The sequence below is a fragment of the Thermobia domestica genome, chromosome 18 (assembly GCF_964235325.1).
Source record: "Thermobia domestica chromosome 18, izTheDome1.hap1.1, whole genome shotgun sequence".
Lineage (NCBI taxonomy): Eukaryota > Metazoa > Arthropoda > Insecta > Zygentoma > Lepismatidae > Thermobia > Thermobia domestica.
In genome coordinates this window covers 167,542,412-167,566,989 of record NC_137471.1, presented here as the reverse complement: position 1 = coordinate 167,566,989, position 24,578 = coordinate 167,542,412, and the positions used below count along the sequence as shown (strand labels likewise).

At 36.7% G+C, this 24,578-nt stretch overlaps 1 protein-coding gene across 4 annotated transcripts in view; it reads right to left on the bottom strand.

Moving 5' to 3' along the window:
* The window catches only part of LOC145675994 (uncharacterized), a 56,855-nt gene that overhangs the window by 11,114 nt on the left and 21,163 nt on the right, over positions 1-24,578 (bottom strand). For all 4 annotated transcript variants that reach the window (XM_081746829.1, XM_081746831.1, XM_081746828.1 and 1 more), the window contains 2 exons: positions 11,150-11,301; positions 1,311-1,498 (listed from right to left, as the gene is read on the bottom strand). In XM_081746829.1, coding sequence (XP_081602955.1) covers positions 1,311-1,498; positions 11,150-11,301 — 340 coding nt within the window. The remainder of the gene's footprint in view (positions 1-1,310; positions 1,499-11,149; positions 11,302-24,578) is intronic.

The following is a 24,578-nucleotide window of genomic DNA, read 5'->3' as shown; positions in this document are numbered from 1 at the left end:
AGCCCTTGCCATCTTTAGGCTAATGGTTTTAATAACGTATCTTGCCCATAAACAGTACAAATCTGTTCATGGGCTTGCGAAGCATTTTCACCTTTATTGAAATGAAACTGTAAAATGTAGTGCAGCTTCGCGAAAAGTTCATTTATCCTCATGGTGCAATACTTTACGCCTGATTATAACACTTTTAATCAGTGGTGTATTTAGGGGGACCTATCGGACTCAAGTACCCTTCCCCCTGAAATAAATTTGTTAGTTTTCGCATTCCACGTACAACAATAATCCTTCTTACCATTTCTAAAAATTTCATTCACTTTCCATTTTCTTATGCTCTTTTTTCAAAAATAATAATGTATTCGTCAAATTTCATTCCATGTAAGAACCGCGTTCTTTTTTTCTTCTTTCTTTCGTCCATTCTACTCTTCTGTTACTTTTTCCCAGTTGTTACTTTCTTTCGTTTTTCCTATCATACTTTCGACCGTTGTTAGTTGTGATTCAAGTCGGCCGTCGTTAGTAACACCAAAACTAAGAAGAACTGATATGCGAAACTGGTGTTCCACACCAACTAACACGGATATCAACATAAAGGAATATTTACATCATTTAGTTATAAAGAAAGGTAAATGTTTGAATTAAAGAAAATCAAGATGGAAAATACATAGCCTGGGAAATTAGATAGGCCAAGAGGATGCTTCCTTTCTCTTCTATGAATAGAATAAAAGGTTAGATTCACTACTAAATTTTTGTGTTTATCATATCATATATAAAATTCACCAGTCTGCAATTCCTGTCATTAAAGCTGCAATCAGTATCTTCAGCTTCAACTTATCAACGTTTTCTTTCAGGTAAAAACGGAATGGACTTTTTTCTACAATGAAATCAGTTAAATTGAAATGAGATTACAAATATTCAACGTAAGTTTGCATGAGCGTCATTTCAGATTTGTCTGTGAGGTTAAGATTCTCCACTGACATACGAGTTTCACATTTTTTTCCCTAGTATATTAGTAGACAATCCATTAAAATATATTTAACTCTTAAACTCAAATGAGCAATTGTCCCCGCCCCGTTTCCCCGTGTTGTGCACAGCCTCCTCCCCCCCCCCCCCCGAAACAAAATCTTACATACGCTACTGTTTCCAATACTTCTTGCACATCTACTAGCTTCAAATAGTGTGTCGTCTGTCAAACAGCATTAAGCCTTAAGCACTGTGACTCATATACCCTAAGATTTGGGGCACTAACACCATCTCGTGCGTAAAAGACTCAATACTCTTTTTAGACTACTAGATACATCATGTCACACTAAACATACCAGTGTTGTAAACAGCTCTAGTTCTTGTTCGTCTCCAGACAATAACTGATCCTGATAGTATAGAAGAGGAACAGAGAGTATGGATATCGGGGATCCATCAGCCGTTCGTACGTGATGAAACACTTCACCTAGGAAGGCCACTGCATTCAGGAACTTGGAAGGGTTACGAGCCTGGAGCTGTTCTCTTTCTGAAATAGAACAATAAAAACACAGGATCGATAATGATGCAACCATGTTATCTAGCGGGTAAGTGCGGAAGGAAAGAGAGCTTGCTATGCTAAGAACTACGCATGAACGCATAAACGTATTTTGAAGTAATAAATAAATATAAAAACAGTTTTTGGAGTAATCACTTAAGACAAAAAAAAAAAAAAAAACATTAATCTATGAGGTTTTTTTTTCAGATTGTTATAACCCCCTTCCTCCGCTCCCGATCAATCGGATTTTCCGTTTCAGTGACAGTTTTGAAACTTTCAGAAAGTTTATAAGATACTAATAATCAGTTAATTACTATAAACATATATAACGTAACTGTAATGATCCTCTTAACAACGACATAATTCAAATGTCATTTTCTACTCAATTTGAAAATAAATAAATACCACAGAAAAGAATTGTTAGTTTCTATTTATTCACCTTTTACTTTATTCAAGCAGCTTTCCTCCTAACTTCTTCATAGAACTTCCATTGTTATCATTATCTCTGTGTGTATTACTATATCTTAGATATCTCTGTATCTACACCCTCAGTTTACAGAGCTCCTTAGTTAATGTCTACTGCTTCAACAAATACAATCCATTAATAACGTTCGTTCCAAAGTTCACACAATAAACATTCATACCAAAACGAACGGTAAGGCGGAGACCTGCATTCGAATCCCACTTCAATCGTGCATTTTTTAGTCACTTCTGAATTCGCGCGCCTGACAATTGATTTGATGTAGAATCGGATCCTTTCTTTTTATTCTATGTTTGTCCTATCTGATGAAGTATTTAGCGAAAGAGTTTATATAGTATATTTTATTAGCAAGTGTGACTGTTTTTACTCTTCTTTGATAATAGAAAGATAGTTAACAAATGAAGGAGAACACGCAATAAAGAATATAAGATATAAATTATGTAGGAAATAATAATTAAAATACAAAGTAATGAAGTCTAAAATCGACATAAAATAATAGTAAAAATAGAAAACGGTATTATATAGGAAACTGAGAGAGTAATATAAAGTGTGGGTGTTATATATAATTAAAACCCAAGATACGGTTTTTATGATAGAACGATAATGTGTATGTCCTATTTCTTTCTGAGGAATCTGGAAAAGGTTGAATGTTTTTATACTTAGTGGATACACTATCCTGGAAAATTCTACACTATTCTCAGCAAAATAAAAATTTTGATAATCGTGTATCCAAGAAGAGACTAGTAGAAACTGTATTCAAACACATATATAAGAGAGAACTGTCCCCTAATCCCTGGGAGCAATACGCATGTTTTAAGAAACACATATGTTTTATTTATTTGAAAAAACAATTTTTTTTTCTTAGTTTAACGTCCCATGGTTATGCCGTTTAGGCTAAAGGAGACAGTATGATAAGAAATGGATGAAATGCTGAAAGAAAATGGGAGGAAACGGAAGAACCTCGAGAAAAACCATATACACGGTATTTGTCCACCACAAAGTTCACTTGGCGCGAGATGGGATTGAATCAAGGACCTCATGTACCAGAGGTGAACGCTCTACTACTGAACCACCGCGGCCCCCTTTAGGCTAAAGGAGACGTATTTATAGTTACATATAAAATAATGTGTCACCAACTTTTCCCATAGAAAGAAACGACCTACAGCCAGCTAATTTTATACAGATAGACCTTCACCAGATCTAACCATGTTCAAAGTCCATTTTCCGATTTTTGCCTCGGAGGGTCTAATTTAGGAGGATGTGAAAACGCATTCATAAAAGGAAAGCATATATACCCGGGACGAAGGTTTTAGTAGTGGTGTATCGGAGTTTAGTATTCTTTTCAGCAGCAAGAGCTATATAAGGCGTGCACCTACAGTTAACCGGAGATTCAAACCAACCTGCCGGGAATCGAACGAACCCGACTCTCCCGTTTCCAGTGTGCCTACGTTAATCTCAGCCACGAGGGAATTCCCGATGGATATTAAAAGTCAAATTCATAGTGTTTGGTGTCTTTGTGATTCTTCCGACGCCGTTCATGTTCAACTTCAGTCCACATCATCACCGAGGGTGACGGGAGAAGGGAAGTGGAAAACAACATACACAAAATGACCGATATTAGAGTCGAATCCGTAGTTTTGAAGGTTTCAGACATGAAAAATAGTAATGCTTTCGAGGTTATTTAAGTCCTATTTTAGACCCCATCATCATCGGGGGAAAGGGGTTGGAAATAATAACCAAAATCATCGATAGTAGTTTCGAATAAATAGTTTTTGGGATCGGCAAGCTGATTGGTGACCATCCTGATGACATTTAAGTTTTCGCAGTAGTAAAGCATACGTCAACTGGCTCGAGAACTAACAGGAGAACCGCCGAAGGCCTTGGTTTTTGTTAATTATTTATTTCAGTATTTCGTTATTTATTTATTCGATAGGCGATTATAGATAGATACATATACGACACATCACTGAATAGATGAAAGTTCAACGTTTTATTTTATGCATTAAACATGAGCACCCTTTGTTATGCAGCAAACGTCGAAACGGTAGTCCATTTCTTGTCACACATGAATTAACTCACTGGTCCCTAGTTATTGACTTAATACCGTACCAATTCGATCTCGCAGATGTTGAAGAGTAACGGGCATAGATGGTACATACACATTGTCTTCATGCAACACCACCTCCTCTTGCTCTGCACTACAACCACAGATCTATTGTTTGCATGCTACAGACAGCACACAAGAAGACTTCTCTTGCGGCGCCGCCATTTTGTCGTAAACAAATTACAGCGCCACTGTAGACATTGAATGGAACTACACTTCAAATTATGAAAATTGTAACACCAAGAACGAATGGCCCGAATGAATACAAACTTTACGAAAATGTGTAAACATGTTGTACAAGGAAGTGATTAATATTTCAAACAGATGGCGTCCACATATGGCTGGCAGCGCCCTCTCGTCTGTCATCGGAGTGGTACCACGCAAGGTCAGTGCATGTCGCAAGGAGGCAGTGGATACTGGCTAATCAAAGTGCAAACTCGTAGGCAAGTGTCACTACGCCTTGTCAACTTCAAAGGGCGTAATATACGGAGTTGACTGAGATCGAACGGGGTAGAATGATCGGTCAGCGGGAAGCGTGTTTGTCTAATCGCGAAATTGCTGCTCGTACAGGACATGCTGTGACGACAGTGATGCCTGGATGGAAGCAGTGGACAGAAGGTCATACAAAGCAACGAGCAGGGACTGGACTACGCAATTTGACACGGGATGACATATCTTGTCCGGATGGCCATAACGGACCGGACAAGGACATCTACCTGTTAGCTCAACGCTGGAGCACTGTCACTGGTATTGCCATGTCTGCGTCGACTGTTCGACGTCGTTTCCTGAAGACTGGACTGGTGCTCACATACTGTTGCAACTACTGGAAGTAATAAGGAAAAAAAGAAGGAAAAAGAGAGAAAAAGAGCAAAAGCTATTGATGGAGAAAAAAGGAGTGATTTGTAAAATTCAGTGCAGCGAGTGTGACATATGTTATATTGGGGAAATTGGAAAGAGACTAAGAGAGCGTATAAAACAACATAAGGATGACGTTAGGCTAGAGAGGGACAAAAATGCGGTCTACAAACACGTAAAGGACAAGGGACATTCAGTTAATTGGAATGAAGTAAAAACTCTAGGTCAAGAAGATAGAAGTATAGTTAGGAAATGGAAGGATGCACGGTTTATATAGAAATGGGGGGTAATAAAGCAATGAACTGGAACTCAGGACTGATTATCGACCAATAGGTTGTTACAAAAGCTTAAAGAATAAGATTTGAATACACATATCTATTATGGTTGTTGTATATATATTGCTTGTCTTACACGTGTTTATGTATTTATTAGTCAATATTAGTTATCTATATGTACAGTATGTGTGTATATATGTCTAATTGTATTTTTATATATATATATATATATATATATATATATTGTATATATTGACAACCCGGCTCAATTCGTGCCTGATTTGGGGATGCAAAAATGAATTGAGCTGAGCGCCTTCCACTCACCATCTAGAATGAGTGGGCAAGTTCTCGAATTTATATGCGAGAGGTTTATCATTTACACATACCAATTGGGGATTGAAGTCAAATAATAACACATTGATTTCAATGACTAGATAACATCTGTATTTCGTATTCAGTAAAATGTAATGAATGTGAGTGTCGTGAATTTTAGCACGGATAATCGGAAACTTTGCCAGACGAGTATCGCCTATCGAGCATTGAGCAATTGAATCCTGAATAGGAGAAACACATACCTTTCAGATCTCTTCCAAATGACGTTCGCTGATGGCCTTGGTGTTGACGAGTTGAATCCAGTGTCGCCAAGTTGACACTTCTATGGACAGGCGTTGCTGCTTAGCATTGAGTCTGGTCTCACTCCCAAATGCTCTGGATGAATCGTCGAACTTCTTTAATAAAATACTGGAGCTTCTCGAAAAGCTGAAGCTTCCCTCCAGATCGCGATGACTTCTCTTTTAATAGAACACCTTCATTAGAATTCTCTCAGTCGAATCCCGGTTCTCTGATCTCTCGAATACTCGGATCACTGTCCAGAAGACCTCCTGTCTCTTGGTTTTGTTCAACTCCTCCGTTCTGGAATTCTCTGGCGTCGTCTGCTGCTAGGCACGTGTGACCTCCTTTCGTTTGGAAAAACAACTTCTTTCCTCGTGTCAAGACTCAAAAACTGCAACACTCGACAAACTCCGATTTCCCGATTCTAGGCAATTTCCTCATATCCGTGAATGTGTGAAATGTTCACAAACAGATTACAATTACTTTTCATAATTTACAGAATGTCGCTTATGTACGAGTTAACGCATTACATAGATTGTCTTCCTGCATTCGCAGACTCTCCATTATGCATTTTTGTTTATTGAATTTTCGCTGACAATTAAATAACACATTTGCATCAACTTGCGTTAATCTCGATTCTTAATTGTTGTTTACCTTCACCTCATTATTTTATCAAATCCGATATCCATAAAATAAATAAAAATTGATCAATAAAAATAAAATTATTACACGTGAAATTCTGATTAAATACAGGTACTGCCACAATATGTATGTATATATATGTGTGTATGTGTCTACATTTTTAAGTGTATGCGTAATTATATGTTTATCTGTTTATATATATATTTATGTGTATGTTTATATATTTATATAATTATTTATGTTAATTAATTGTTAGTTTAGATTAGTTGTGCTAAGATCGTTATTTGTGTGTGTGTTATTGACAACAGATAGAAAGCTTCGGTATAGAAATATTCAAATCAGAATACTTGAAGGGGACTGGCCGCTGCCAGGAGCCAATCAGAAGCAGATGTCTCAGCTCTTGTTTGTACATAAGAATGTACATTTTTCCTGTATCTCATAGTGTCTGATGAAGCCAAAGTGTTAGTTGGTGAAACTGTAACACGTATTTTTTATTTGAATATATTGTTTTGCTCAGCAAATAGTTTGTTTGTGTTTAAGTATATACAAAGCAAAGCTTCTACTTACGGAAACTATTACGTTGCAACGGGTCCCCTTGACCAGAAACCACAAACGCAACAGACTAATATGGGCACGCGAACACCGTCACTGGTATGCTGTATGGCGGCAAAATGTTTTCGGACGAGTCAACCTATCCTACAGTGAAGGCCGCATACGCGTACGACGATACCATAGTAAGCGCAATCTGCCAGTTTGAGTTGTTGAGCGTCATAACGCCCAACAAATGCCCAATGCAATCGTGTGCGGCACCATTGCTTACAACACGCGATCACAGCTCATCTGTATTCAGGGTAATCTGAACAGCATCGGTATGTTGATGAAGTTTTAGAGCCCGGGGTGATGCCCTACATACAGGCAACTCCAGATGCTATATTTCAGCAGAACAATGCCAAGCATCATGTAGCGATGAATGCGCACGCTTTCTTCGCTGAACGCCAGGTATTCCTACTTCCCTGGTCTGCCCGGTCGCCTGACATGTTCCCCATCGAGCATGTATGGAATATCGTTGGGCGCAAACATTTCATCACGGTCCTCCACCGGCAAATGTGGATGGCTTGTTGACTCGAGTACAAACCGTGTGGCAGAATATCCTCCAAAAAGACATCCAGCAACTTCCTGATTTCATATCAGGACGTATAGAGGCGCTGATCTAAGCACATGGTGGATCCACACGATATTGATTTCTCAAAGTCACAGGTGATGTACAGTTCTATTATTCTAATCATTTGTGTCTTGTCATGTGCCTATAGCTGGAATAAATTTCGTTGATCTAGCATTTGTCTTTCTGGGTGTTGCAATTTTGTGTAATAGGTAAGGATTTAAAGCCTTGAATTTTCCTCTATCCAGTGGCACATCGTATCTGTGTTTATCTATTGTCGTTAATTAGAAACACAAATTATAGATCTGCTCTTTATTTTTAAGTAGCCCGGTATTTATTTTCACCCATACTGACAGAGGCAACACCGAAAGAACAGCTCTTCCTCATTTATTTCACCCTCTTCCTTACTTGTTTTTTTCGATTTTCAACTTGGGGGGGCGGGGGAGCGATCTTAAAGGAAGATTGAAATGTATAGACAAAAGGAAAGAACAAATACCCCGAGACAATGGATATTAGTATCAAATCCTTAGTTTTTAGAGTCGCTGAGATGAATAATAACATCCGTCGTTGAAGTCCAACTCAAGCGCACATCACCATTACAGATTGGGGTGAAAAATAGAATGACCAAAATGACTGGTACTGGTGTCGAATCCATATTTTCGGGTTGACGAGATGAATGGACATACTTCTGTTGTTGTTTAAGACCAACTTTAGCCCCATCGACATCGAGGAGAGGGTGAGTAAAAAGTAATATCGAATATATATATATATATAAATGAAAGTTATTTACTTTGTACCTTCATACTTTTTTGAACCACGCGACTGATCTCGATCCAATTTTCAACATAGATTAGGTTTGAACCTGGGATGGTTTTTATCATTTCACTTTAATGGTGCAACTCAGGGGAGGGGGAGATATTTGAAAATAATGGAAAATGACCGATATTAGTGTCGAATCCATAGTTTTGGGGGTCGCTGAGATGAACAGTGACACTTTCGATGCCGTTTAAATCCAAATTCACTCCTTTATGTCGAAAATGAAACATATTATCCCCGTACGAAGAATGGGTATTCTGCTAGTAAGAGATATTGGTGTGACATACATAGTTTTCGGGATCAGAAAGCTGACTGGTAGCCGTCCTGATGACATTTAAATATAAATTTAGGCAAAAGGCGGACATGTCATCTAACCCGGCAATTTACAAGGATAACGCAGAAAGTATTGGTTTACGTCATCGAGGTTGCTCTTCCATAATTATTTATTTCACTCATTTCTTTACTTTTCGAATCCACAAACTGTATCCTCCCTTACGAAGAACGGGTATTTCACTTAAGTACAGTAGAGCGTCGATTATCCGAACGTCGGTCAACCGAACGATCGCTTAACAGAACTGTGTACTCGCTCGCACCTGTTACTCTCCCACCCTACCGTCCATCATCCCCCTCACTCCCAAACCAAGTTTCCCACAGTAGTCGCCGCACTGAGCCACCGCTGGCGGAACATTGCTTCTAATGGGGCCTTCATAAGGCGCTGCTGACCGGCCAAGCCGCCAGTCGCTGTGTTTCAACAATCAGCACACTTCTGTCGGTTTGGCACTGGCTGTAGAAGTCCAGTACAGTGCAGTGCAGTGCAGTACAGTACAGTTCGATTATCCGAACAAACCAGTTTTCCGAACACCCATGTCCCCCAATTACTTCGGATAATCGACGCTCTACTGTAATTAAAGGGAATGATTTTGAGAAATCAAATGTTTTTATACTCTCCACCGACCCACACGCGCCAAAGGTACATGCTCTAGCCACTAGACCATCGGTGAGAGTATTCCACTAATCCGGGATATTAGACGCATAGTTATACAATTAACAAAAATATAACCACTTACTGCGTTAAAATACACTTTAGTTATACTAAACCAGAGTTTCTTAACCTGTGGTATGGGTATCACTGGTAATGGTATGTATGACTTACGGTTGTTAACAATTAATATGCTTTGATGGTGCACTACTGGAAAAAGTTGAGAACCCCTGCAGTAAAGTGTTTCAATAATCATTGTTGTTTTCGTCAATAGCTCAAGAAACGCCATTATTATTATTATTATTATTAATTATTATTATTATTATTATTATTATTATTATTATTATTATTATTATTATTATTATTATTATTATTATTATTATTATTATTATTATTATTATTTGGCACTTCTCAGAATTTTATTTTGCAATGAATTAGTAGAAAACAAATCAGATTAAAAGTTTTGTTGTGAGTTTCCGAGAGCAACTAACGAAGACACCAGAGATTGCTGAAACTGTTTATTGCAATTAAAGTGATAGAAATTGTTACACATATTTTTTTTTTATAATTATGAATGTTCTAGTATCGTTACTAATGCAATGTGTCAAAACGTTATCAAATTAAATTAACATTTATGTTTAAAATCTTGGCACTAAACTTCTCGATAGGAGAGTCCATATTCTCATTCACAACAGGATGTTTATCAAACGAAGCTCCGAGTTTTCCTTCTCTTCCCCTTACAAACTCTGAAAGTGAAAGATCGTCATATTTTCTTTCCCGCCGTAAGTAACGACGTAGAGAAATAGATTTCAGTTATGAATTTTAATTTGGTAACTCTAAATTTATCTTTTTGTACCCAGACTTTAATTCTTAACTGATTTTCTAATTCCATTGATGAAAACAACTAATATTTGAAATTTAGAAGGTTCACTATATCTGTGTAACTTTGTTGGAGGAATAGACATACAAAGTAACAAAGAGAAATGCACAGTTGGACCGAGAATCGAATGCAGATCTCGAGGCTACCGTGCCGATGTCTTAACCACTACACTAACTACTCCGCGCCCTCAACATCCATACTTTCTATCACTGATGAAGTCGGTACTGGGTCAATCAGACCTCACAGACTGTATCAGACCTCCATGGGCTTGGACAAAACAGTATCTGTATTATAGAATACCTCTGATGGTTGAATTATATATGATAACTGTAGGAAATAACACATTTTATACCAGAACAATTTCTCTATAAGTGCATACTCAAAAGATGCTGGGTTGTGCAAGGCTGTCCACTGGTAATCGAAATCGACACGTCGTGAACCAAAGGCGCACCGCCAGGCACTAGAACGGCAGGAAGGGCGCACGTACGGGATTTGGGATTTAAAATTTAAATTTCCGGGCTTTAGGCAGCTATGGACATGTTTGCCCGTCAAGTATGAGGGATAACGTCCCTCGGCGAGCACACTATCCGGGGAAAGGGAAGGAAGCGCCCTGGAACCTATATGTTAGGTACCACCCCGTCATTTGCCTGGTATGAATGAAGAAAACCTCATTCAGGATGGCTGGCCTAAAAACGCTTTTTACACCTTTTCGACCGAGTGCCCCCACCGGAAATCGAACCTTGGCGCACGTCCAGATTTGGTGTGATACACATACCTTATTTTTTCCATTTATGATTCGTTGGAACAAATAAATGTACTACTATTAACTGTGTAATTACCTTCGTAATCTTTCTGTAAACAACTTAGAATAACATTTCTAAATTTTATCCCATCAACTTCTAGAAAACCAAGGGCACCGCAGGCAACAGCTGCTCGTGTACCGAACTGACGATCTTCCAGACTTTTCTCATGAAGCTTCTCTGCAATACTTCTGCAAATGGAAGGATGCATTATTAAAGATTTCATATTTCTGGAAATTACTAGCTTACAATATTGTAAATACACAGAAAACACTTATTATCGGACTCCCAACAAATATCTCAAAAGGATACTTTACTACATCCTTTTAATTTGTGTGATTTACGTATAGAGAAAGATACTGCACGTTCAAAGCAGAAAAATGCTACTAAAACATGGCTAATTAAAAGAGAACCAAAGAAGACACTGATCATGTGACTGATAGCTCAAGTAGTGAAAAGGGTGTTTCCAATTTCAAGCAGCACTTACTTCAGGACACCACTACCGATCGCCCTTTATTTAGTGGCTCTGCATTCTGTACGGTTTACACTAAAATTCTGGTGTTGAAAACCCTGACTTTCCATGACTGCGTGAGCAAATTCTCCCTAACTCGTGACGCTGTAAGCACTATAATTCCATCGTTAGGACAAAGAAAGGGAACTTAGTCGGCCTCCATCATCCTCACAGCCGTCCAACGATGTTGTTTCTATTTTTTAAATGCATTACAAAGATGTTTTAATACTGTAAACAGTCCCTATGTGTCAAACTTCCTATATTTGAAATACAATAATCTATATATAAAAAATGAAAGTGACTATGTTTGTTCGTTCTTAACTATTAAACCACCGCACCGATCTCGCTCAAACCTTCGACACAGATGACAATTGGCCCTGGGATGGTTTCTATTATTTCACTTTGACGGTACAACGTACGAGAGGGGGAAGTATATAAAAATAAATAAAACTTAATAACTCTTGAATCACTCGACCCATCTTGATCAAATTTGCCACATAGATGAGGTTCGAGACTGGAAGTGTTTTTATCATTTCACTTTGACGGTGCAACTTAGGGAAGGGGAGAGAAATATATATATATAAAAATGATCCAAAATGACCGATATTAGTGTGGAACCCATAATCTTCTGGGTTGTTGACATTAACAGTGACACTTCCTATTGCAGTTTAAATTCAAATTCAGTCTTGCAACTTGGAGGACGGGGGATATATATAGGAGATCGAAAATGACCGATATTACTGTCGAATCCGGTTCTGGAACCGGGTTTTCGGATCCAGGTCCGACCCGGTTCTGAAAACCGGATCTCCGAGAACCGGTTCCGCCGGAACCGGAACTTTGTGGCCATCCCTATTCTGTACTTGGCAGTAAAATACAGTGTATCAAAAAGGATTTTACAACTTGGAAAACTGATATTGATTTATTTATTTAGCTTACAGGCATGATTTTGGTGTCATTTTGTAACAAAATACATGTTCTTTTCTAACCTTATACCTAAAGAGGTTTAATGTGGCTTCCATTGGTGATGCGGTACATCCCATCTGAAGTCGATTTCTCCTCTACAACGTCTTCAGACGTACAAAGACGACCAGAAGATTTGCTGTGTCGTACCGAACATCCATTTTCAATGAAACACTTATGGCACTGATGATAAATAGTAAGCCTACTGGGAAGATCTTTAGCATACTTTGTACAAAAATTACATTACACAGTTGTTGCAGACTTGGATTCTTCAAAGCAAAATACACAGCTAGCATACTCGGGACCAGTAAAGGCAGCCATCTTTGCTGTAACTGCCGCTAGCACTTGTAGTGGCTTGTTTCTGAACTAGTGTACTACGTGAGTCAAAACTTGGTGTATTTGGCTACAAAATGACAACAAAACCATGTCTGTAAGATTAAGTGAAAAAATCAATCTGAGTTTTCAAAGTTGTAAAATCCCTTTTCATTCAGTCTGTACTTTTCTGTGCTATAATTAAGAATAATCCATAACATTTTTTAAAAAAACATTTGATTTTGATTTGATTTTCAGTTCAGCATCGAGGCTATATGAGACGTGGACCTAGAGCTTAACATGGAATCCGAACCACATGAGCTCCCGCCGGGAATCGAACCTAGGTCTCCCACGCTAAAAGTGCGTACTTTTTTTAAAAAAAAGCTGAAAAATTAAACATATACAAAATTTCTTAGGTAATGAAATTAAATTTCTAGTTTTATGTCCCAAGCTTATGCCCTTTAGGCTAAAGAAAACAGATTATAAATCAAACTAAATCATTATGAAATTAGCGTCAATAACCCGCTTAGCTGGGTTAAAAGTAGAAAAATAGTAACATGTTCCGTTAGTTACTATTCTGAAGCGCTCTCTGATAGACGATACTTTTTGTCTTAAAAATTAAATATTACTATTGTGGCCTGAATTATGATTTAAACGTTATCAGAAGTGTCACTGTTCATCTCGGCGACCCCGAGAACTAACATTCGACACTAATATTGCCAATTTTCGATCATTTTTAAACATCTCCCTCCTCTCCTAAGTTGCACCGTCAAAGTAAAATAATAAAAAAAACATCCCAGGCCCGAACCTCATCTAAGTCACAGACATAGTCACTTTCATTTTTATATATTATATATAGACAATTGGTGGACTTACTTTTGTTGTTACCAAAGCTTAAAAGATCAACTTAAAAGGGCTAATACTTCATGTGATGAGGCTAGACATAAAGGAGAAAGAAAGGCAAAGAGAAGATTTATCATATAAAAGTGCAATGTTTACCAGACTTCTCTAATAGTAAATCTACCCGTTCACCTCTGGTGCTAGCGGTCTCGGGTTCAAAGCCTGCTCACATCAAGGGAACTTTGTGGTGGACAAACACCGTGGTCGTGGGTTTTCTCGGGGTTCTCCCGTTTCCTCCCACTTTCTTCATTCCACCATTTCATTCATCTCTCATCATCACCGTCTCCTTTAGCCTAACCGGCATAACCGTGGGACGTAAAACTCAAAAATTTCATTTCATTTTTAAATCTACCCGTGTCTTTTTTCAACCACTATTGTTATGTTTAATGTCACCAGAGAAAGCACAGGCTTTTAATGTTATTTTCAATTTCAACGAATTTAGAAAAAGCTCGTTAATGAATTCTCTACATCTGTGTATGTATGCGTGTCTGTTATTATCCTTTTTTTTTTTTTTTTCATTCATTTTGAGCCCTCCATTCGATAAAGCATCAAAAACTATCGAATCTGAAAAAAGTGATAGAATTTTCCTGAGATATTGGCCAAAAAAAAGTTCCAATTTCGAGAGATTTAAGGAACCATATCTCGAGAACCATAAGTCATAGATAGATAATATTGAAGTGTTGATCAATACCTAAGAGGATGATGAACGTTTTGATACCAAATAGTAACCGCTAGTCACTGATCATATCTGCATTCTCAGTATATATATATAGTGATAAAAAGTGACAGCTCAATATAGTTAATTCAATAGATCCCCTAATACGCAGGTTCCAAATATGTAAGTGTATTATCTATTAAATTTAATCAAATAAATATACTATACAACTTCATGTAAATTTCAAAAAGATTATTTCCTTTTAAGTTCTGGCAATGCTCTTCGAGTATTCTCAACTAGTTTAATTTTTTGTTTTAATTTTGGCAGAAATCAAGGTTGAAATTTCATTCAGTTTAAATTGCACTGGCTTCCGTTTGCATGATTACCTTATTTTATTCTTAGTATTATTAGCTTTAGCAAGAAGAAAGGTATGCTAAACAATGTTATGCTCTTTGTGAAGAAACATATTACTATCAGAAGACACGTTTGCAAAATTTCTTCCTTCCAGCCATACCTAGAGAAACTAGTCTTTTATTAAACCATCTTGACCAAAGGAAACGAGAATTAAAAGTAATAGTGGATATACTGTAAATGTATGTGCAATTAAGTTATTGTACATGGTTAAAAAAAAAATAGTAGTGGAATCAATGATTACTATTCGACAAAAACAATAATCATTGGAAAAATAAATAAACACAGGATGTTTCAAAATGAATAACGAGGTTTTATGGCTTTGTAGTATTTATTACAATTATAAATAATATATCAAGTGAAAAAACAAATCAAATAGTTCTTGCTACAAGTGTTCAATGTAAACACCATTCATCACACGGCACATATGGAGTCAACAGGCAAGAAAGGCCAATAAACTTTCCGCCGGGATATAGCACAAAACACATTCAATTTAGGGGGCCGCGGTGGCTCAGTGGTAGAGCGTTCACCTCTGGTGCACGAGGTCCTTGGTTCGATCTCAGCTCGCGCCAAGTGAGCTTTGTGGTGGACAAACGCCATGTGCGTGGGTTTTCTCGGGGTTCTCCCGTTTCCTCTCACTTTCTTCATTCCATCATTTCATTAATTTCTCATCTTCACCGTCTCCTTTAGCCTAGCCGTCATAACCGCGGGACCTAAAACTTGAAAGATTTCATTTCATTTTTCACATTCAATTTAAGTAAATCTCGTTGCAACTGTTATCATCTCGTGGGGACTTGCTGACCCCTTAATGCGAGCATTGAATGTTCACATCATTACTTAGGTGAAATGTCTTTTCATCACTGAAGACGATAGGATCCAGAAAATCTTCATCACCATGCAGAACATTTCATCTGCAAAGTTGGGACGTAAGCCGTAGTCTGTAGGCTTTAGACCTTGCAGCAACTGCAAACGATAAAGACGTAGTTGTAAGAGTCTCCTTAAAATGCTCAACAGAGACGGTTGCACTGTAACTACAGATCCACTCTTTACAAAATGTAAAACACAAAAGCTTTCGGCACACTAATAGCGCTTTCTAACGGCAGACAGAGGAAACAGTGAATGTGCATGCGTGCGTACAAAACTCTTTTGAGTTACTCTTTCATTTGAGGTATAATTTATAATTATACTAAATACTAGAAGGCTTTAAAACCCCGATATTCATTTTGAAACACCCGATATTTTAAGAACCCCTTGTGATGTATACAATAAAAAATAAATTACATTTTAAAAGAGCAGTTCACGCTAGAACAAATTAAAACTATTTGAAAACAATAAATATGAAAAAATAACATACCTTTGATTTTTTACAGTAAATAAAAATTCCAGTCAATCATTTTACAGCATAACAAGTTATCATTATCTTCAAAAGACAACAATTATTATGCAGTTAATTTTGAAGGAAACTGTAGACATGAGTCTCGGAACAAAATGGTGCCAGATGAAGAAAGAAAGAAAGAAAACGAGTGCAGGAACGAAGTTACTAATACAAAACGTCACAATATGTACTTCTCACTGAGTATGATGTAGGCATAAAAATAGTAATGTCTAGGATGGCCGGGAATCAAGATAGAAAAGTAATATTGCTTAATATACGTGTTAAAATTTTGATTTTTTAAAGAAACTATTATGTTCATATAAGACATTGAGAGCAGTTTATGCCTGTGCAACAAAAATTTGGAAGATTTGTAAGTGATTATTCTGCCCTTACTGATTACTGTTTACTTTAGTAAGGGTTTGGATCTTTTGTCATTGACGTTTTCGTGTTTTGCTCTAAGGAATTACTCACACTAATACACCAAAATCTTATAAATACAAGACGTAGAAAGTTAAGTGTACCTTTACCCATCTATGAATGTTAAAGATTGTTTCTTTTAGGATTGTATAGGAAACAATATTCAGCAAGAGTTTATTGCCACAGGAGTGATGTAGATGAAGGAACTGAAAGAAACTTTATTAGAAACATGGAGAGGAGGATAAAAATGATAGACAGTCATGATGAGAAGAAAAAAGACGACATAGAGCAGTTTCATAGTTTCTTAGTGCAGAATGGATATAGTGAGGATAGATTGAAGAAGAATAGCAAGAAAGAAGAGGGAAGAAGACAGAAGGAAGGGAGAGAAGACAGAAGAAGAAGAAAAGAAAAGATGGTTCGGGATAGAGAGCATTGACAAAAAGAGGAGTAAGAACATACAGAAGAGGAAGTAGAAGAATGTTAGATGCATTGAAAAGGAGGAAAAGGAAGGTGAGAGAGATTCCACTAAGTGATGAAAGGGTTGTATATTGAATTAAATGCATAGAATGTGATATGAGTTAGATAGGAGAAACAGGAAAGAGGTTAGAAGAAAGGATTAAACAGCACAATGACGACGTGAAATTGAAGAGGGATAGTAATGCTATATATAAACATGTGAAGGAGACAGGACATGAAATAGACTGGGAAGGTGTAGAGAGTCTGGAAAGGGAAAGAAGAAATATTGTAAGAAAATGGAAAGAGGAGAATGGATACGAAAGGAAGAAAGCGGGGAGCTTATGACTGGAATAGTGAACTATGGAAAAGGATACTGAATAAAGCACAGAAGAAAGAACAGGTAACACAGGTGTACTAAAATAGCAAATAGCCAACTAAAAGTTTAAGGTTTACAAAAAGAGAGAGTTGGACCGTAAAAGTTGTAAATATGAAATTAATTAAAAATTGTTAAAAATAAAAGGACGAACCTTATTAATTCCTAGATATGACGTCCTCTCATTTTCTGAGATATGTAAGCTGTAGTTTTAGAAATTGTATTCCAAAATGTGTTTGATGAAGGCAAAGATACTTTGCCGAAACGATAACGATATTATTTATTAGATAATACCAGGTAACCAAGAAAGTTCGTGCGGTTTCAGTACAAAAAAGAAAAGTTCCAGAAAAATGCATTTACCTTATGTTTATTCCACAAAATATCCACCATCCGCTTCTACAACCTTCTCCCATCGTTTTACAAGCCTGTAGATGCCATTTTTGAAGAAAGCTTTTTGCTGGGACTCGAAAAACTGCACCACCGCGTTTCCAATCTCTTCTCGAGTTCTGATTGTCGATTGCGCATATGGTTGTCCATAGACAAAAAAGACGGTAGCTTGATAGAGCAATGTCTAGTGAATACGCTGGATGTGGCAGAAGTTCCCAGCCGAGAGAAGAAATCACCTCCAGGGTCATCTTTGCTGTATAAAGTCTACCGTTGTCTTGCTGGACAAGAACACCCTTCCTATTCACTAGTGCAGGTTGTTTTTTGCAAGCTGTTCGGCTACTCTTTGCAATTGTGCTGAGTACACCTCTTTGATTATGGTTTTACCACTTCCCAAGAACTCATAACGCACAATCCCAGCAGTAGTCCACCATACACACAGCATCACCTTCCGCTGATGAAGAACAGGTTTTGCACATAAAGGCATGGAGTCATTTGACGATAGCCAATGGTTCGAGCGTTTTTTGGTCTCGTACATTGCCCACTTTTCATAACACGTCAAAATGTAGTCCAAAATTGGACTGTTGTTGTTCCTAGTAAGCAAGGAAGAGCAAATGTTCAGTCGTTGGAGACGGTTCGGAGCAGTAAGCACGTGAGGGACTCACTTACTCAGTTTCCACGATTTTCCAAGCTCATGCAAGTGCACACGAATGGTTTCATCGCTTACCCCAAATCGTTGAGCGAGTTCTTGAACGTTTGACTTGAATCCTCTTCAATTGCTGCCTTGAGTTGGTCCAAATCGAGAGATTTTGGTCTGACCGATCGAGGTTTGTCTTCAAGTGTCTCATCGCCGGTCGAAAAGGTCTGAAACCACTTTTGAGCTGTCCGTTCACTAATTTTATTTTCTTCAAACGCTGCATATATTTTCTTGCTACTTCCGCATCTTTTGTGCCCAACTTGAACTCATACAGTAAACAAGTCCTGATTACGACGTTCGACACAGACATGGTTCACAGCCAATACTTGATCTCGAACTGTCGAATGCGACCTGTTATCTAGTTATCCGACGTGCCAATGACTTAGCTTTCAGAAACTGTCACATACAGGTACCCCTGGCGGCAGAAATGATTACTACCCCACGAAAAATAGCGGCAGGTGTAAAAACCGCACGAACTTGCTTGGTTGCCTGGTTATATGCTTTAATCAGAATTTGTTTTTTATTTTATACTAAAAGTTCCAAAGGTAGAATGAATGGCATTCAGATTGTTTGTTATCGTTATGGCAGAGCAAATTAATATGCAACAACTTTACTTTAAGAATCAAAATAAGTACTAAAAAATCCAGAAAATACAAACACAAATTACATTTCTAGTATTGCATATCAATTGTATTTTCTATTTATTTTATTTTATTTTATTTTTATAACGATTCTGAGTTTAATCTCCCATGATTATTCTCTGAGGTTGAGAGAGAAGGTGATAATGAATGAAACGGTGGAATGAAGGAAGTGGAAGAAAGGGGAGAACCCCGAGAAGGTCCAGGAAGTGACGAGGGTTTGGATCGAACCAAGAATCCCACACACCAGAGGTGAGCGTTCTATTAATAAGCCACTGTGTTCCCTTCTATCTGGTTTGCTTTCTGTATCTAGTGACAAAAGAAAAAGCAAAAGGTACAGAATTCTGTAACAAAACTATAAATAACATTAAAACTAAATAGAGAAACAACCTGGCACATTTTTGTTTTTCTTAACTAAGTGATACAACTAATTACATACTATCAATGTGTTTATCCCACCTGAAGCTTGCTACTGCTCTTATCCTCGGTCGCTTTAAGTACAAAAATCATTAACTACGTGTAGTCTCGCATTGCATAGTCGCTAACGTTCTCGTCTTTGGTGTGAGTAGTTCCGGGTTCGATTCCCGGTAAGGACATTCAGTTGAAAAGTTGTAAGAGCGTTTTCAGGCCAGCTATCCTGACTGAGATTTTTTTTCTGAGTTTCTCTCATTCACACCACATAAATGATGAAATGATACTTGACATACAGGCCACTTCTTTACTCCCCCATTTCCTCCTTCCCCGGATAGTATTCTGGCCGAGGGATGCAATTTTTTTGTACCTGATGAACTTAAGCCGTAGATGACGGTAATGCAAAGAAATATGTATAAATAAATAAATAAATAAACTTAGAACTACGTATTTCTTAGTTACGGAATTTTGAATATTACATATTAAAATCAGTTACTTTGAATGCATCAGGAGAAAAATCATTCCGCCGTATGGAACAACTTGGTTCACTACTTTGAAAGCTTAGTGATTAGCACCTATTTAGGCGTTAAAATGTTATTTCTTTAATAAGACTTATTTTTAATGGCGGTCTAATGACAAAATTACACTTGGAACACGTCGCACGGTAAGGCATATGATTGAAAATACAGAGAAACATTACGAACGATATACTAAATACTAAGAAATCCAAATGATTAAAGCTGAGTTGCAGTTTCACTTCACCATTTACTACTTTTGCTGAAACAGAAATATTGCAAACTGGTCGATAAGAAGTTTTTTTTTTTTTTTTTTTTAATGAAACTTTTCCAATAGTATTCTTTTCTCTTAATGTGTGATTAGAATAAATACTTTGCTTTTATGGTCCCTAAACTACAAAAATGCATTTATTTGGTTTATTAAAATAGTAATAACATTATTTCTTATGTCACTCTAGCTATAAATATTACGTCCAATAGTAGAGGCCTGGATGGCTTTCTCCCACTCTTGTAAGCTAGTGTAACTTGCGTTACTTGTTTGTATTAGTTACGTGTAACTGCACAATAAGAGAAACTGTCGTATGTCTACCTGCGTTTGGGAAACTTACCGCAGAAATTGCTACTTTAATAATTCATATCCAAATTGTTTATTTGCCGAGCACATAAGAAGCCATTTTTTTGTTTTGAAACCTACTATTGCATATACAATTGGCCTCCTACATAATTTATCTGCCTGAGTTGAAGTGAGAATTATCTAATAAGTGCTCGGCACATATACGTAAGTTTAGTTTGCAATGTCGCCGAATATTTCAGTGCTGCATTTTATAAAAGAAGTTATTACTTGGGAAAGTCAGTGATTATATTTGGAATTGATATCTTCGACGCTATCTACAATATATATATATATCATTCTATGAACCTGGATTTTTATTGAGAACTGAAACATAAACCAATAAATATCATGAATTATTATGTTCAATTACTGAATTGCATTATGTTCAATCGTCTTCAATAAAAGCAATCCTGTTTGTTCGACTTTACGAGTAACATACAATGGGCGTTTAATACGTCTGTTGTCTGTTCTATGCGTATAATAAGAGAGAGTACAGGTAAGATGGCCGATACATTATAATGTTGATGCGATCTCATACTTTTGTGTTAAGATTCGACTAAACAACTGCAGTAATAAAACGTATAACCCTTTTCAAAATATTACTTTCATTTAATAAAATTATTCGATCTAAAGTAGTTAGTATTTAAGATTGGTTAAGCAGTAAGTGCTAGTGAGTGGTGGGTATTCGTTTTTGAAAAAAAAAAATGAATGATTCAGAGTTTCTTCTTTCTCTTTTCAGTTATCCCTCCCCCCACTACCAATAAAAGCTCTTCTGTGGCTAAATGGAGATAGTTCATTCTTTCCTTTGAAGTTTATTGTAATTTACAGTATATGCCGACGGAAAGGATGTTATTTGCTTATTTTATAGCAAAGTTAATTCGCAACCGTAGTAATTGTTCTTCGTCCACGCTCTTCCTAGCTCAGCCATATCTTTGCGGATCAGAGTGGGCGGTCGCACGAGGTATGAATATTTTACGATAATAATTGCCATCCCTATTTCCCCACTACGCATCCAATTTCAAAACATTCTGCCTTATTGTATTTTACGTCACAAATCTATGCCCTGTCCAAATTTCAAGTTTCTAGCTTAAGCAGTTTAGCCCAGGTGTTGATCAGTCACTCCCTCTCATTTGCCCACTCAAAACTTCTTTCATATTTACATATATTAGCCTTCGGCTAGCTGGGGACTTCAACTCCATACCCCCGCATTTGCTCGGCCTACGGCCTCGCACTTCTCATATCCCTAACACATATCTAACATAAAGCCCCAAAGGGGTATTCCCAGAGCTGGTAAAAATTTAAGCATCTTAGGAACCACTTTGACCTCCTCTTATCTTTATTCAGTTCTAAAAACCAATACATATATTTAAACTAACACACATAAACAATAGTACTTTGGGATAAAGCCATTAAGGGATTTCGGGATAAAGCCATTTTATTATAACAATTGCAACATCTACACTTTTTTCTTATCTTCTAAGGGAAACATCAGAAAACGCTGAAACACGTCTTTCATTACTTTAAATAAGCAGTCCAAGTACCAAACTTCATGTCTCTAACATTCAGAGATTCTAAAATATGGGCATTTTACGATAATCCTCACTCCACTTCTCTTCTCTTTCCCCGTCGAATTTCCAAACGTCCTTCAAAAGGAACCTTACACCACAGATCCTATGCCCTATCCAAATTTCAGGTATTGATGGTTCAGTCAATCAGTCAGGACTTCCTCTTTTATATATAGATTTCATAGTCACTTCAAATGAGTGTATCTCATTTTCTAATCGGTATAGACATACGAAACAAGCAGAATACTTACAATGGAACAGTGAATCAGATTATTTACGATTTATGACATTGAATGAAGCGCCGCTTCAGGGGACAGGAAGAAGGATATGCAAAATTACTAATATTTTCAAGAACGTGCTTTCTCATTTCCTCCGTTTTAACTTTTCCCCTCCTCTTTCACCCGATCCTGTAAAATCAGGGACGCATCGGTAATCCCACAGGCGTAACAAATTATCGAAAAACAAAATACATTCTGTAAAAATTGTGCATCTACAACTCTGCAAATATTATTCATTAGCATGGATTTTAGAAAAAGAAAACATCCATTTCCCCATGCATTTGTTTTACTATAAATATACAATGTCCATTCAACAAATAACCGGAAAAATTCCATAAAAAATACAAAACTTTGACAAAGTTTGTGCTAGAACTATTATCAGATGTGCCTGCCTCATGAACGGGATGTTAGGAATCAGTGAAAGAAGATAGTGGCAGCCTTGAACGTTTACACCAACATGGGGCAGCGGAGTGTCATTAGATTTCCGTTAGCTTAGGGAGTTGAAACCAATCGAAATTCACTGTCGGATGGCGTTGCAATATGGTGAAAGTTGTTTGAGTCGAACACAAGTGTACGAGTGGGCAGAAATTTCAGAGTGTAATAAATTTTGAAGATTCGCCACGCCCATGACGCTCTCTCTGTGCATTCACGGAGAACAACATTGCGAAAGTTGTGAAATCTTCAACACTTGTTACACTCCTGTTGGGAGATTAGAAAGATGTGTTAATTGGATTAATACTGTACGTACCAGATCATTGCAATGTAAAATTGTTGTTAAAAGAAGAGAACGAATGATATAGAGTGTGCTTGTTTATATTGAGTTTTTGAAGCTTTTACAAAGGTATAAAATGTATTGGTTCTTATATCTAAATTACACACACACACACACACATATATATATATATATATATATATATATATATATATATATATATATATATATATATATATATATATATATATATATATATATATATATATATATATATATATATATATATATATATATATATATATATATATATATATATATATATATATATGTGTGTGTGTGTGTGTGTGTGTGTTATAATTTATATCAGTATATGTGGGAATACAAAATGCTATTAAAGTACATGTCCACTGGTATATTTTGATAATGAATTGTTTGCAGTATGGATTTATAACTGATTTATATAAATATGAGAATGTTTATGTGTAGTTAGACGTACCTAGTAAGCCTAACGATAAATACAAAGTTCTTGTTGAATTATCTACTGCACCACGTATAAGAAATTTTGTACATATAACAACCCCGTTTGAACTTATCTCCCCACTCGTACACTTGTGTTCGACTCAACAACTTTCACCATATTGCACTGCCATCCGACGGTGAATTTCGATTGGTTTGAATTCTTCACCTAACAGAAACCTAGTGGTACTTCGCTACTTCACGTTGGTGTAAATCTGCAAGGGTGCCACCACCACAGCACTAGGAAATAAAGAAGCACAAACTTTGTCCAAGTTTTATATTCTTCATACAATCTTTTCGGCTGTTTATTAACTGGACTTTATATATATCTCGGAAAATAAATAAAAGCAGTAACAGGCATGTATTACTAGTAAATAAGAAAACATAAACGTTAATAGAAAAATATGAATAATATATCAATGCATTTCTACCAAAATAACTATCACTTTCTATATTGTTACATGGTTTTCAAAAGGGACAAAAAAAAAAGTGCTAGGAGAAACAGGATCATGACTAGGGATGGCCTTTTTCGAAAAATGTTTTTCGAATTTCGGAAATTTCATTTTTCATTTTTTCGTTTTTCGTTTTTTCGAAAAAAAATTCGATTTTCGTTTTTCGTTTTTTTGAAAAAAATTTTGGTTTTCGTTTTTCGAAAAAATTTTCGTTTATCGAAAAATTTTTGTTTTTCGTTTTTCGAAAAAATTTTCGTTTATCGAAAAAATTTTCGTTTTCCATTTTTCGAAAAATTTTTCATTTTTCGTTTATC